The sequence below is a fragment of the Microtus oregoni genome, unplaced genomic scaffold, assembly GCF_018167655.1.
Source record: "Microtus oregoni isolate MIOR12 unplaced genomic scaffold, Mior012 000007F_ref0000211, whole genome shotgun sequence".
Taxonomy (NCBI): domain Eukaryota; kingdom Metazoa; phylum Chordata; class Mammalia; order Rodentia; family Cricetidae; genus Microtus; species Microtus oregoni.
This window is the reverse complement of record NW_024543066.1, coordinates 28815675-28829581: the sequence shown is the minus strand read 5'-3', so window position 1 is coordinate 28829581 and position 13907 is coordinate 28815675. Positions and strand designations below refer to the sequence as shown.

Here is a 13907-nt window from a genome sequence, read left to right as displayed (position 1 = left end):
CCCTCTTCAACCCTACCCAAGGTCCCCATGCTCCCAATTTTCTCAGGAGATTTTTTTTGTTTTTGTTTTTTGGTTTTGTTGTTGTTGTTGTTTGGTTTTTCGAGACAGTGTTTCTCTGTAGCTTTGGAGCCTGTCCTGGAACTCCCTTTGTAGACCAGGCTGGCCTCGAACTCACAGAGATCCGCCTGCCTCTGCCTCCCGAATGCTGGGATTAAAGGAGTGTGCCACCACCGCCCGGCTGAGATTTTGTTTTTAAAGGAGGTAGAACCTGTAAAACAGAGTCCTTACTAAGATATCCTATAGGATTGGAATGTATCCTTAAAGGGGGAAAGTATAATACAACCTTTTAGCTACTCACACATTTGAGGCATTAAAGTGAGATTTGATATACCACATTTCTTATCATGACAAGCTTCCCTGAAGCAGACTAAGAACTATGGACCAGCATCCATGGACTCAAGCTCTCAAAAAAAAAATAATAATAATAACTCTTTGTATTTCATTTATTCCAGGTATTTAGTATGGTCATGGGAAGATGATTAATGCATTTGGTTCTTGATTAGATTATCTAGTAATAGTATTTTGGAGATAGTTAGAAAGAGAAAATTCAGACTTACCGCTTTTTCTGACGACAAATAAAACAACACTGAAAGAACACGATATATATCCGGACACTACAGAGTGCATTCTGTGTAAATACCGTTTTAACCATTCACACTGAGACAATGACTCACAAAGTAATCAGAGAAGTATGAATGGAACACTGTGATTTTCACTACAGAAAAACAAATGGGTCTAATGTGCATCCAAATATGCACTATAGATCTTTCCTAACATGTCTGCCTTACATTAATGTCTCTCTGAACTCTTACTGGACCCAAGGAGATTATGGTGGCAGTTTGAGTTTTCCTCTTTAATAACTTGCACCTCTGTTGTATGCAGTTTCACCTACTAAACAATATCAGCTTTCTTTTCCTTTTTTCTTTACTTCATTGATTTTTTTTCCTTTTGTTAATCTTAGTACAAGCTTTATGTATAAGTTGTGGGAGTGTTATATTTCATCTGGTTTTTTGAATAATTTCTGCAAATCACCAGATTGGTTCTCATATTGGAGCTGAAAGTACTTTAACCAAAGGTGAAAGATCTGTCTTTCACCATTCAGGTGCCTTTCTTAATTGGTTTGAGAAAGCCTGAATCCTTTCCTTTTTTTGCAACAGTTCTTTTCTCTTCCTAAATTTATCTACATGGAGAGTTTTCAGATGAATAACCAGAAATTAAAAAAAAATATATATCAACAGTACTTTGACTTTCTACATATTACTTTCCTAAGAAAGATACAGCAATTCTTTCCAACTGTGCATATACATTCATGGTAGTAACAAAAGGGACAGTGGAATCCCAAGACTTGAGAGATGGCACTGTGATTAAGACCATGTACAGATCTTGTAGAGGACCTAGATCTGCCTAACAGCATCCACATTGGGTGATTTACAACCATCTGTAACTCCAGATCCAAGGTATTAGTTGTTATCTGCATTCTTATACTTATCCCCCAAAACAGACTGACAGACAGAAACACACGTCTCTCCCTACAAAGACATTACAGAGAGAAAGAGAAAAAAAAATATATGCACACACAAACACACCCACACACATATACATAATTAAAATATTGCAAAAATATTTAATAAGGGAAAAAGCAGCGAGAACGACCCCCTGGACGGACCTGAGCCGCGCACCACTGCAGCCCCGTGTTCAGCGCCGACGTTCCCGCCCCCCACCTGCCACCGCCATGCCCAAAAGAAAGGCTGAAGGGGATACTAAAGGAGATAAAGCCAAGGTGAAGGATGAACCACAGAGAAGATTGGCAAGGTTGTCTGCTAAACCTGCTCCTCCAAAGCCAGAGCCCAAGCCTAAAAAGGCCCCCGCAAAGAAGGTACCCAAGGGGAAGAAGGAGAAGGCTGATGCTGGTAAGGATGCCAATAATCCTGCAGAGAATGGAGACGCCAAAACAGACCAGGCACAAATAGCTGAAGGTGCTGGAGACGCCAAGTGAAATGTGTGCGTTTTTGATAACTGTGTACTTCTGGTGACTGTACAGTTTGAAATACTATTTTTTATCAAGTTTTATAAAAATTCAGAATTTTGTTTTACTTTTTTTTTTAAAGCTATGTTGTTAGCACACAGAACACTTCATTGTTTTGGGTGGGGAGGAACATGTGTCACTAGCAGTGTCTCCCAAGCTGGATGAATGATGGTTCATGATGGAAAACATCTTTCCCTGATAATTTTGAAAGACTCCTCTTGGCTCCCAGGGGAGGCGTCCTGGGGAGATATTGATATGTGTGGCCACCATGGCACAACATGCCTTGTGTGGGAAAACTCAGTTCATTTTTATATCCTCCTCCCCCTGTACCATCAACATAGACTTAACTCCCTTAAGACCAGATACCTGTTGGAACCTGATCCCCAAAATTGGTTTTGCCAGTCTGTTGGGTAATCCGGACTTTGCAGTGATATCATTGAGTGTCCTCAAAAGCGCAGCGGTTCCTTTTATAGAAGATTGTGGATCTGCAGATTGATAATTCTGCCATTTTCATTTCATTTCCTGAAAGTCAGGATCGGCTTGTGAAGAGTTGTGAAACAACATCCTCAATGTGAAATGTCAGCCCTCACTCTAAACTCCTCCCCCTTTGCAGAGCATCCAATGAAGACTCACCAGGTTTTATAGTGGCTTTCTGATTTTGGTAGTCCATACAAGAAGGGGGTTTGGAAGTTCTTGTATACTGTTACTGATTATCTGCCCATGTTCTGCCTGGAAAACCATGATTGTTTATGGAAAGTGTCTTGAATAAAGCTGGATACAGTTTGGCTTGGAAAAAAATATTTAATAAGATTATTCACAATTCAAGTAATTCAAGAATATGTGAAGAAACAATTCATCCTAATAAAGTAGATTTCATCCTAGAGGCATGGTGTTGACTCAACATGCATAAATTGATAAAAATCATCTACCACGTAAGCAGGCTGAAAGACAAAAAACACATGGTCATCTCATTAGATGCAGAAGACCTTTGACAAAATCCAAACATCACTTCTTTATAAAAGTTCTTTATAGATTGGGGACACATCAAGAACTCATCATACATAGTAACACAATTTATCATAAGACAATAGCCAATATAAACCTAACCGGAGAGAAACACAGAACATTTGCATTAAAATTTGACAGAAGACAAAGATGACAACTCTCTCAATACCTTTTCAAGATAGCACTTAATGTTTTAGCTAGAGCAAAAAGACATTTAGAAAACAAATGCATACTGTGGCAAAATTCCTGCTGGGTTGCACCTGGATGAGTGCCAGAGAGTTAGCGCCTAGCACTAATCCCAGCTGGGCTACTCCTGGCCCTGCTCCAGAGAGCTAGCACCTAGCTATAATCCATCTTTTATTTAGCAGATACCTTTTGTCAGACCTATGTGAATCTTGTCTGTGTTTCCTAAGGATACAAAACCTACACAAAACTTGGTTCAGGTAACCTGGAAAACTGTGGTACTTGATGAATTGAAAATTTGCACTTGGCATTGTACTTTAGAAGTTTTGAGCATATGGAAATCAATTGGATTAATTGTAAATATGGAGAAACATAAAAATGCCCTGGGCAAAAGAAAGACTCTTCAGTTCTAAGAGGCTGAGGTTTTCTGCAGCTGCAAATGCTAAGCTTATTCTTACAGTGTTTCTGAGTCTTCCTTTCAACAGATCCACATGAACCCACACTTGTGAAAAGACACATGCAACAGCATGCAAAAAAGTAAAGGAAAAAAAATCAAATTCTCTTTATTTGTGAATGATATTATTTAATATATAAAAGACCCTGAAAAACCCAACCAGGAAATTGCTACATCTGATAACCACATTGAAAAAAAAGGAGCAGGATACAAAATCAACACACAAAAATCAGTAACCTTCTTATATACGAATGACTAATATATACATAAATGAATAAAGAAAATGTGACATATTTATACAATGGAGTAGTGTCTTATCATTAAAAAGGAAATCATTCAATTTCATAAATATATGGAAACAGAAAAAAACACTCTGAGTAACATAACCCCCACCAAGAAAGAAAAGTATGGTAAGTATTTGTTTGTATGTGGATATTAGTTATTAAGTTAATGATAACCAAGATACATTATGTGGAGCCACATAAGTTAAATATATGGTAAGGAACTACAGGATAGGGCAGCTACATCTCCTTAGGAAAGGAAAATAGAATAGGTTGTTATGGATAGATGGGTGCCTGGAACTGGAGGATCAAGTGCAGAAATGAAAAGAAGATAGGAACAAGGGAGAAAACACAGGAGAGACATCTAAAATTAAGGGGCATTTCAGGGGTTTTATGAGAACAATTGCAACAGAAACCATAAAATACATACATATATGAAGGAGATAAAACTTATGTTGCAAAACAATGAGAAGACAGAGAATCAACCAGCCATCTCCAGTTACTAAGTGGTGTTTACAAAATTTGGATTTGATTGATTTTAACTGAGTTAAAGTTAACTCAGTTGTTGGCTACAAGGGTCCCAAGGGAATTCCCAAACTACTCAAGGTTTTCCCAAATCTATAGGTTGCTGTCAACAAACTAAAGGGAAGACCCCATTGCTAAAGATACCTATTCAACTCTGAACTTGGAGACATTGAGCTGTCTTTACAAAGAGCCTTCATCTTTATGTTCTAGCATCTTTAATACAGAAAGGAACTTTGATTGCTACCAAAAGAGAAATGCAGATACTAACTCAGCCTCAAACTCTTGGCTTGACAATCATGTACTGCCTACAAGATTTGCTAGTGCAATGGTAGCACTAAGCTTGTGGGAGTAATCAACGAATATGTGTTTTGGTATAAGACCCACTATACAACATAGAACCCATACTTGATGCTACTTGGATGGCTAAGAACTCAATATTAGAAATTCTATGAATTTATCATGTTCAAAACTCACCAAGGCCAGCTGGACTGGGTCTGAAAATGCATGGGATAGAACCGGACTCGCTGAACATAGCGGACAATGAGGGCTGCTGAGAAGTCAAGAACAATGGTACTGGGTTTTGATCCTACTAAACGTATTGGCTTTGTGGGAGCCTAGGCTGTTTGGATTCTCATCTTACTAGACCTGGGAGGAGGTGGGTGGTCCTTGGACTTCCCACAGGGCAGGGAACCCTGACTGCTCTTTGGGTTGATGAGGGAGGGGGACTTGATTGGGGGAGGGAGAGGGAAATGGGAGTCAGTGGCAGAGAAGAGACAGAAATCTTTAATAAATAAATAAAAAATGCATCTTAGCAAAGAAAAAAAATGTTAAAATAATCATACATTATAAAATGGTTGAATCAGGATCACAGCCATGGTGGATATTGGGCTAATCAAGAAACTTATCATGATTTGGGTTAACTTACTGATCATATCCAGTGTGTGCCCCTGAGACACCTGTTTCTTCATAGTTGTGATGAATAATCTATATCACCGTCACTTCTCTACAGTTTGTCATTGATTATCCAGGTAGGAAAAAACAAAGAGATGAATGGACAGTCACAAGCAATTAAAAGTTATGCACTGTAAATAATATAAATATCTTATAGCAGAGCATAATAGCTGGATCCAATCCAATGATACAGTTCTCCAGGTAAAAGTTCACTTCAATGAATGATACTAGGATGCCGGATTGAGATAAGCATTGTGTTTGTCTGACACAAGACAATTTAAGGTTCTTATGCAAGAATATATTCAAACTATAGTGAAATATATATGCTTGGGATTTTGATATCTAATTTTCAAGTGTTATCTCATTTTGCCTCAGCAAAGACTATATAAAACAATACTATCTACATATAATTCTGTAAATTATATATTAATAGACATAGAAAATTTAATATTATCTCCAGTAATCTGCAGCTAATAAACATATCAATGATACCTGTAATCTAGAATATATTAACTAAAACTGTTGACTTCAATCCCTCTATGTTGCCAATGGTAGTTCCCAAGTCACCTGAGGGTATTTGACGAATTTTACTTGTTTCTAAAGACTATTTAGAGGAACCAAAATAACTCTTCAGTTCACCAGTAAAATAATTCAGGGCATAATAACAGGTTGAGCCATCAATACCGAAAGAATAAAAATATGCGTTTGAAGGAACAAATGGAAACTACTTTAAACTAATGGAAAAATGATACTTCAGTGTAGCAAACCAACATACTTTCTCATTTTTATTACTTATTCTGTCAATATACACATGGAGGAAATATTTATGGATAAATATTCTAACAGACACTTTACCTGTTATCGAGGACAAAACTGTGAAGACAAAGAGTCAAGAATGTAAGGGGAAAAAAAAAGAATTCCACTGGATTAGGATCAATCACTTTATAAAAAAAATAAACATAGACAAAGTATATCAATTCTTTTTGTCCTCTAAGGACTGAGTAAATCCTAGCACATAAAGTTCAGTAAACACTGTTTTGAGATGCGGACCCATTCCTCCTATTGGATAGCTTAATCAGCCTTAAGAAAAGAGGAGATGCCTCACTGCAGCTTGATATACCATGGCAGAATAATATCCATGAGACACCTGGCAGTATTTGAAGAGAAACAAAGGATGATGAGTGAATGGGAATGGGGAAGTATAGAGTGAGGGAAGAGGGGAGGTAGGGAGAGGGACTGGGAGGAGAGGAGGGAGGGAATACACTGTTTGTGATGCAAGAAAAACAAATAAATAAACAATAACAACAAAACAAACAAACCAGAACCAATATAGTGACATAGGCAGAAAATTAGCAGGCATTTCCAGAGACTGGTTATTAATAAAAGATGATTTAAGAGAGTAGAGTATGGTCAGATAATTTATGGTCATGAAAACCAATGTAAAAATCTAGAACTCTGACTCCACCAACAGAATGAGAGAAAGATAATAAAGAGAAGAAATGATTTCTTCTGGAGCTCAGCTAAGAAAGCAGTAGAAGAGTCTTAACACAAAACCCCAAATGAAAGTGACAGTCAAGTCTTTTATCCCTCACTGGTATTGTAAACAAGAGGCTAAAATAGAAAAATCACCCTCCTTGTCTGCCCTTCCATTCCCTCCACAGAAACTGCAGATACCAAGAGTAATATGCGTCAGGACAGATGCTGAGAATTTGGAACAAAAGGCTTCCACACTCTACTATTTCAGAAGCAGAGAGAAAGGGTGTCAGGAAACCTAAATGAAAATGGTGACCTGTTCTTTCTCCTCACCCCCAACTTAATGAACTAAATTATATTAGAATACAGTTAAATTACATATTAAAAAAAAACAATGGTGTTGGCAGTAAAACCTGAAGAAAGATTCTATGTAATGTTTCCAGGAAAGCAACTTCTGAAGAGTGGTCCCTAGTGGCACCTCCATCACTGATTGTGAGTATGAGCCACATGCCCTATTCAGCAATGGAGAGCCACTTTCTTTGGTGATCCACCCTGGAAAGCATTTGTTGCTTTGGTCAGGCCAATAAATTCACAGGGCTTTTAAGCTACAAGGTAGAATTCTGTAATATATAATATTTTCAAAGCTTGTCTTAAGACATATACTTTGTCCCCCTCCCCCCCGCCCAGAGGAAAAGAACAGAACATACACAGCTTGTTGATAATGATCATCTTTTCTATTTATGATTTATTGAATACTAAAATGAGGGTGTGATGCTTTTGTAAACAGGGAGGAATGTTCCCACCAAACTGTGTTATAAAGAACACAGCCTGGAGGCCGGAAGTCATTCCAGTAAGAAAAAAGTACAACTTGTATTTGATCTCATATCACAAAAAATGAGCATATGTGAAAAAAAAACGGTGGGGGGGAGATCATGAAACAGGAGAAAACTAAAGAAAAGTTTTGAAAAAAATCTATTAGTTTTATTGTATTTTATTCCAAACACAGCATACACATTTTAAAAAGGTAAGAGTAGAACAAAAGATATACATGTATAATATATATTCATATAGGTTGAAATTTATGAATTTTATGATGTTAGGTATCATGACTAATATGCAATGTTACAATCACGGAGAATTATTGAAATTATTAGAAAGCAAAAAAAACCTATTTAGTTAGTACAGGTTTTTATGTAATTGCGGATATAGTTCTGAGACTATCATATGTATTCTGTAGTTCGGGTTGGCAACACTTCAGGAGTGAAGAATAACAGACTCCCTGAATATGAATATCCTGATATTCTCTTTAACGGGCTTCCGATGTTAGAATCCTTTCTGTTTGCCTGGCTTATCTGTAATACCTGTGGATTTGATCTCTTCATGCTGTAAACGAGGAAAAGGAGACAGATGGAAAATGGTTTACGTAGTGGAAATCTGGATTTATGAACTAATTAGTTGTGGTAAAAAGAAAAAGATAAACGTTTATTTGAAGCTTTCTCTTCCAAATTTGCCTTCATCTCCTTATCTTAGTGCTTATCTGAATTTGATGAGACTCAACTGACCATGAGTTTTGTCATGCATTCCAAGGTTCAGCCAAGTTAGTTTACACTCAGTCCAATCAAAAAAACATGTAAGAATATGTGAATGGCACAGAAACATTACAAAATGGGATTTCAGGGAAATAGCGTGAACATTTTACGTACAAGTAACTCTGGTGTGTGTTTGTATCTGTGCTGTTGAACATTGATATGTGGCTTTTTTTTTAGCTGTTAGCCCTTGTTGAACACCACTTTAATATGACTGTATATGCATCAATTCATGAAATCAATTATATTTTAAACAACCAACAAAAATAACTCAAATATTTTCTAAGTAAACCCATGCCAGTTTTTAGGGCTTGGAGGCAAAATGCTGTTTCTACTGCCTATATTTTGAAGCTCCCTATGTTTTCATCAATTAATTTAAAATCTTCAAGGTTTAATATTGAGAATTTGATTTATGTGTGGGTGTTTCGTATAGTATGATGAGTACTAATCTACTTTTATGTTGATACATATCAATATCTAATTTTTTGCCATCACTTTTTGTCCAGGTTTTCTTCTCCAGGTTAATGCTTTTGAAAGGTTATCAAAAACTGAGAAACTGTAGCATCAAATGTGTATTCTTTATCCCTTTTCATTGGTGTAAATGTTTACCTGTTTTTGTGTCACTATTAAAAAATATAGATTTGTGATGTAATTTGAAATCATGTATTGTGAAATTAGATATTGTTATACCTCCAGCATTATTATTTTTATCAGGATTGCTCTGCTATTAATTACGTTTCTTCATTGTTAGTTTTAGAATTTATTTTCTCTTTCTGTGAGGAAAATATGTCATAGGGACTTTGATAGTTGTTGCATAGAACTTTTAGATTGTTAATGAAAATTTAATACATTTTTTTCAATATTAATCAGACTGATCAATGAACATGCAGATTATTTCTACCTTGGTGTATCATCTTCAATTTCTTTCTTTAGTATTTATTGTTCTAATATTTGTAGTGATATTTCACTTACATATTTAGGTTTATGATTAAGTATATATTTCAAACTCTTCTGAATAAGGTTAATATGTGGATTTGTTCACAGTATGTAGATCATTTCTGTACAGATTTCCTTGAAAATTAGAAGCTGACATTGTCCCCAAATATCTTGAATGACATGCTTTATAGTAATAGAACCAGATTTGGACCCGTGTCAAGCCAAAGGGATATCTCTTTTAAGCATCAGAATAGGTAAACACCTCTGAGTTATACATTGCAGGTAGGTGAACAAGAGAAACAATTACTCTGCATGACTTTCTAGGCATTTTTATATAATGAAAACTATAAATAACCCATATGGAGAAAAAAATGTGGTACAGACATGAAGAAGAGTTCTGGAACTGTGATCAGAATTTCACTTTTGCCAATCAGCAAACTGCATATGGCAAAGAGAAAAAACTGGAGTGGATGTATTCTGATATCTATGTGCATGGAGCATAGAACCTCCTCAGTGAACACAAACAACATATCTGCTTCCTAGTCATGATGGGAGAGACCAATTACCGTAATGACTTTCATAGTTTGACCTCACTTCAGCTTAGTTATCTCAGTAGGTCTATGTCCAATCCAAGACCTCTACATGATTGTACTTTGTGGCAGGTTTTTCAATCAAACTTCAGCGAAGGTTATAGTGAGATTTCCTGACCTGTGAACGCTTTTTATTCTCAGGGTTCCAGAGAATTTCTATCTTAAATTATAGGACTGTCACAATGCGGAACTTGAAAATATTACTTGGAGTTTTGGCATAGTTGCAATGAATTTTTATTTCCTTCAGTAAAATGTGAAAGTCAGTATCAGATCCCTTTTACTTGCCTCAACTGCATTTAAGACTTGAGGAACTGTGGGGTTTCCCCGCTGGCATACGACACAGTTGACTTTCATTTGTGCTGCCTCCTATCTCCAAGGTTACTTTGTGGTTTCGGTTTTAGGCTTCCCTTCCTCCTGAAACATGGTTTGTTTGCGTACAGATTTCTATTTTCTGCATCACTTTTCAGTTTCTTTAAATGTTTCTATATCCTACTCATCTCTTTCCTGATCTCTTTTTTTTTTGTTGTTGTTTTCATAATATAGTCTTTCTCTTAGCATCTTGATGTTTGAATTCATGTAAACTAGAAAAAGCTGCATCTCATCCCGGAATTTTTTTCCCCCAAATCTTTATGTTTGACCTTATATTGTATACTTGCTGACATGAATGATTTTTTTTTTTTGGACTTAGAAGTTAGGCACATTTTTTGTAGTTGCCAACAAATAACTCCTATTGATGTTCTGACATTTTTTTTTTAAACTGAGTAATAAGAGCCGGGCGGTGGTGGCGCACGCCTTTAATCCCAGCACTTGGGAGGCAGAGGCAGGTGGATCTCTGTGAGTTCGAGACCAGCCTGGACTACAAGAGCTAGTTCCAGGACAGGCTCCAAAACCGCAGAGAAACTCTGTCTCTAAAAACAAACAAACAAAAAAAAATTATTTAAACTGAGTAATAAGGCAAGCTAGTATTAGTCACAATGTCAGTGATGGCAAGGAGATGCATTCCAGCATTGTCACCCATAATAGCAGGGCTTTCTTCTACACTGAACAAGTCGAATCCTTGACTACAACACAGAAGACAATTATAAGATTAATCAAAGTGAAACAAAGTGAGTCTACTAAGTATAGAGGAGATAAGACACACTTAGGACAAGCTCTCATCATATTTTAAGATACTGTGCAAGCTGACAAAGGGGAAAAGAACTTCAAACCATCTATAAGCCTACAAATCACTACATTAACCAACCTAACAAGATACCCTCAAGGATATAGTTGTGGTATTTAAGGTTAAATAACAGTTTTCTAAATAAATCTTAGTACTGCTAAATGAAGAATATTTGTATCCAAAACTTTGACGCTAGCCAATGATTCATGATGAGAGAGGTCATGAATACTAGCAGAGGAGCTACTACTGCCACTCTCCTTGTTCCACAGTTTCCAACTGTATCCTAAATACTTATCCTTAACTCTGGGAAAACTCTAACACTCATGCTTCAACAAAGAAGCTTCTTTGTGTAATTGATAGTGACAGTTACAGAGATCTGCAAGCAGCGAAAATACAGAGAACAACTGATGATGTGGTATTCAACACTCTACCAAACATCTACAATGAAACTCCTATACTTAATAGGCAGCATCACAAACGAGGGGTTGGAGAGAGATGATGAGAACCAGATGATTAGAATTCTAGTGCTAAATAGTGTCTTCAAGACATGAAAAGGAAGGTGCATTCATGATATCTCAAAAATATGTTCTTCTAAACCAGACATGCCCTAGAGCAGCACCAATTAACATAATGTAAAATTAGGGAATTTCACAAGTCTTACCCCTAGCTGAAAGGCAACAGCAAAGAATGACTTGAAGAAAGTATAATTTTTCATTTCTAGGAATGAAACAATTAATAAAGTTATCTAATCTCAAGTACTGAGCCCTAGGCATATAGACATAGGAACAACTTAGCAATTGTGTGTTTAATACATAAAATATACACAACAGGCTATATTTAAGAACTCTTATATATGAACATGTATTATATATTGTTATATAATAGCTACATATACTCATTTATGCAACAATAATTTGAGAGGAAGTTGGGGGATAGGAGCAGTTAAAGGAGAAAAAAGAAGGGGTGGAAATTGTTCAAACACAATACTGAGTTATGAAATTCTTTAAAATATTACATTAAAAACACTGTATGCCTAATCCCAATAAATATATCATGAACATAATCCCTGTGCTTAAGGCACAAGCAACTTCACAAAACTGGAAACAGACAGATTCTAAGAGTCAGAAGAATATGAAGTCTATTTTAAAATTGTGTCTCCTGAAAATGATCGTCACTTTCCTCCCTAATATCTACTTTCTCTTCTATTCTAGGTTAGGTGTAACTATATTTATAATGAGGTCTTTGATTCACATGGATTTGAGTTTTGAGCTTGGCATTAGATTTGGATGTATTTGTACTCTTCTAATGTCGACATCCAGTAATGGAAACACCATTTGTTAAAGGTACTTTCTTTCACTGTATACTTTTGATTTCTTTGTCCAAAATCCGGCATTCATAGGCATGCAGATTAATGTCAGCATCTTTAATTCAATACCATTGATTAATGTGTTTGCTTTTATGCCAATACCAAACTGTTTTTATTATTATATTATTATTATATCTCTATAGTAAACCTTGAAGTCAAGGATGGTGATGCCTCCAGAGACCTTTTTTTTTAAACTTTTTTTTTTATTGAGAAAAGGAGAAAAAAAAACCAAATTTCCTCCTCCTCCCAGCCTCCCATTTCCCTCCCCCTCCTCCCACCCTTCTCCCCCTCCCCCGACTCCTCTCCCCCTCCCTCTCCAGCCCAAAGAGCAGTCGGGGTTCCCTGCCCTGTGGTAAGTCCTAGGTCCTCCCCCCTCCGTCCATTTCTAGGAAGGTGAACATCCAAACTGGCTAGGCTCCCACAAAGCCAGCACATTACGTAGGTTCAAAACCCCATGACATTGTCCTTGGCTTCTCTTCAGCCCTCATTGTTCGCCATGCTCAGAGAGTCCGGTTTTATCCCATGCTTTTTCAGTCACAGTCCAGCTGGCCTTGGTGAGCTCCCAATAGATCAGCTCCACTGTCTTAGTGGGTGGGTGCTCCCCTCGTGGTCCCGACTTCTTTGCTCATGTTCTCCCTCCTTCTGCTCCTCATTGGGACCTTGGGAGCTCAGTCCAGTGCTCCAGTGTGGGTCTCTGTCTCTGTCTCCATCCATCACCAGATGAAGGTTCTATGATGATATGCAAGATATTCATCAGTATTGCTATAGGATAGGGTCATTTCAGGTTCCCTATCCTCAGCTGCCCAAGGAACTAACTGGGGACCTCGGCTTGGGCATCTGGGAGCCACTCTAGGTTCAAGTCTCTTGCCAACCCTAAGGTGGCTCCCTTAACTAAGAATTGTGCTTCCGTGCTCCCCTTTTTTTTAGGATGGTTTTGATTATTCTGGGTTTGTTGTTTTTTCATATGAAGTTTTAAAGTCTGAGAAGAATTGCGTTAGGATTTTGATGAGGTTTTCATTGATTCTGTAGATGCTTTTTGTAAGACTGCAATTTTTAATATGTTCATTCTACCTATCTAAGAGCATGGAATGTCTTTCTATTTTGTGATATCATCTTCAATTTCCTTTTTAGACACTTAAAGTTCATTTCATTCAGGTCTTTCCTTGTTTTGTTAGAGTTACCCTGAGCGCTTTTATGGTATTTTTGGCTATTGTAGAAGGTAATGTTTCTCCAATTTCCTTATTGACTCACTTATCATTTTTATATAGGAAAGTTGCTGATTTTTTGAGTTACTCTTGTATTATGCCAC

The 13907-nt window shown here is 36.9% G+C and overlaps 1 protein-coding gene across 1 annotated transcript; it reads left to right on the top strand.

Moving 5' to 3' along the window:
- The first annotated feature begins 1792 nt into the window (after positions 1-1792).
- On the top strand, positions 1793-2164 carry LOC121450970 (non-histone chromosomal protein HMG-17-like). Its single transcript, XM_041656396.1, has one exon. The coding sequence runs from the start codon at positions 1793-1795 to the stop codon at positions 2054-2056; it is 264 nt and encodes an 87-aa protein (XP_041512330.1). The 3' UTR covers positions 2057-2164.
- The last annotated feature ends 11743 nt before the right edge of the window (positions 2165-13907 follow it).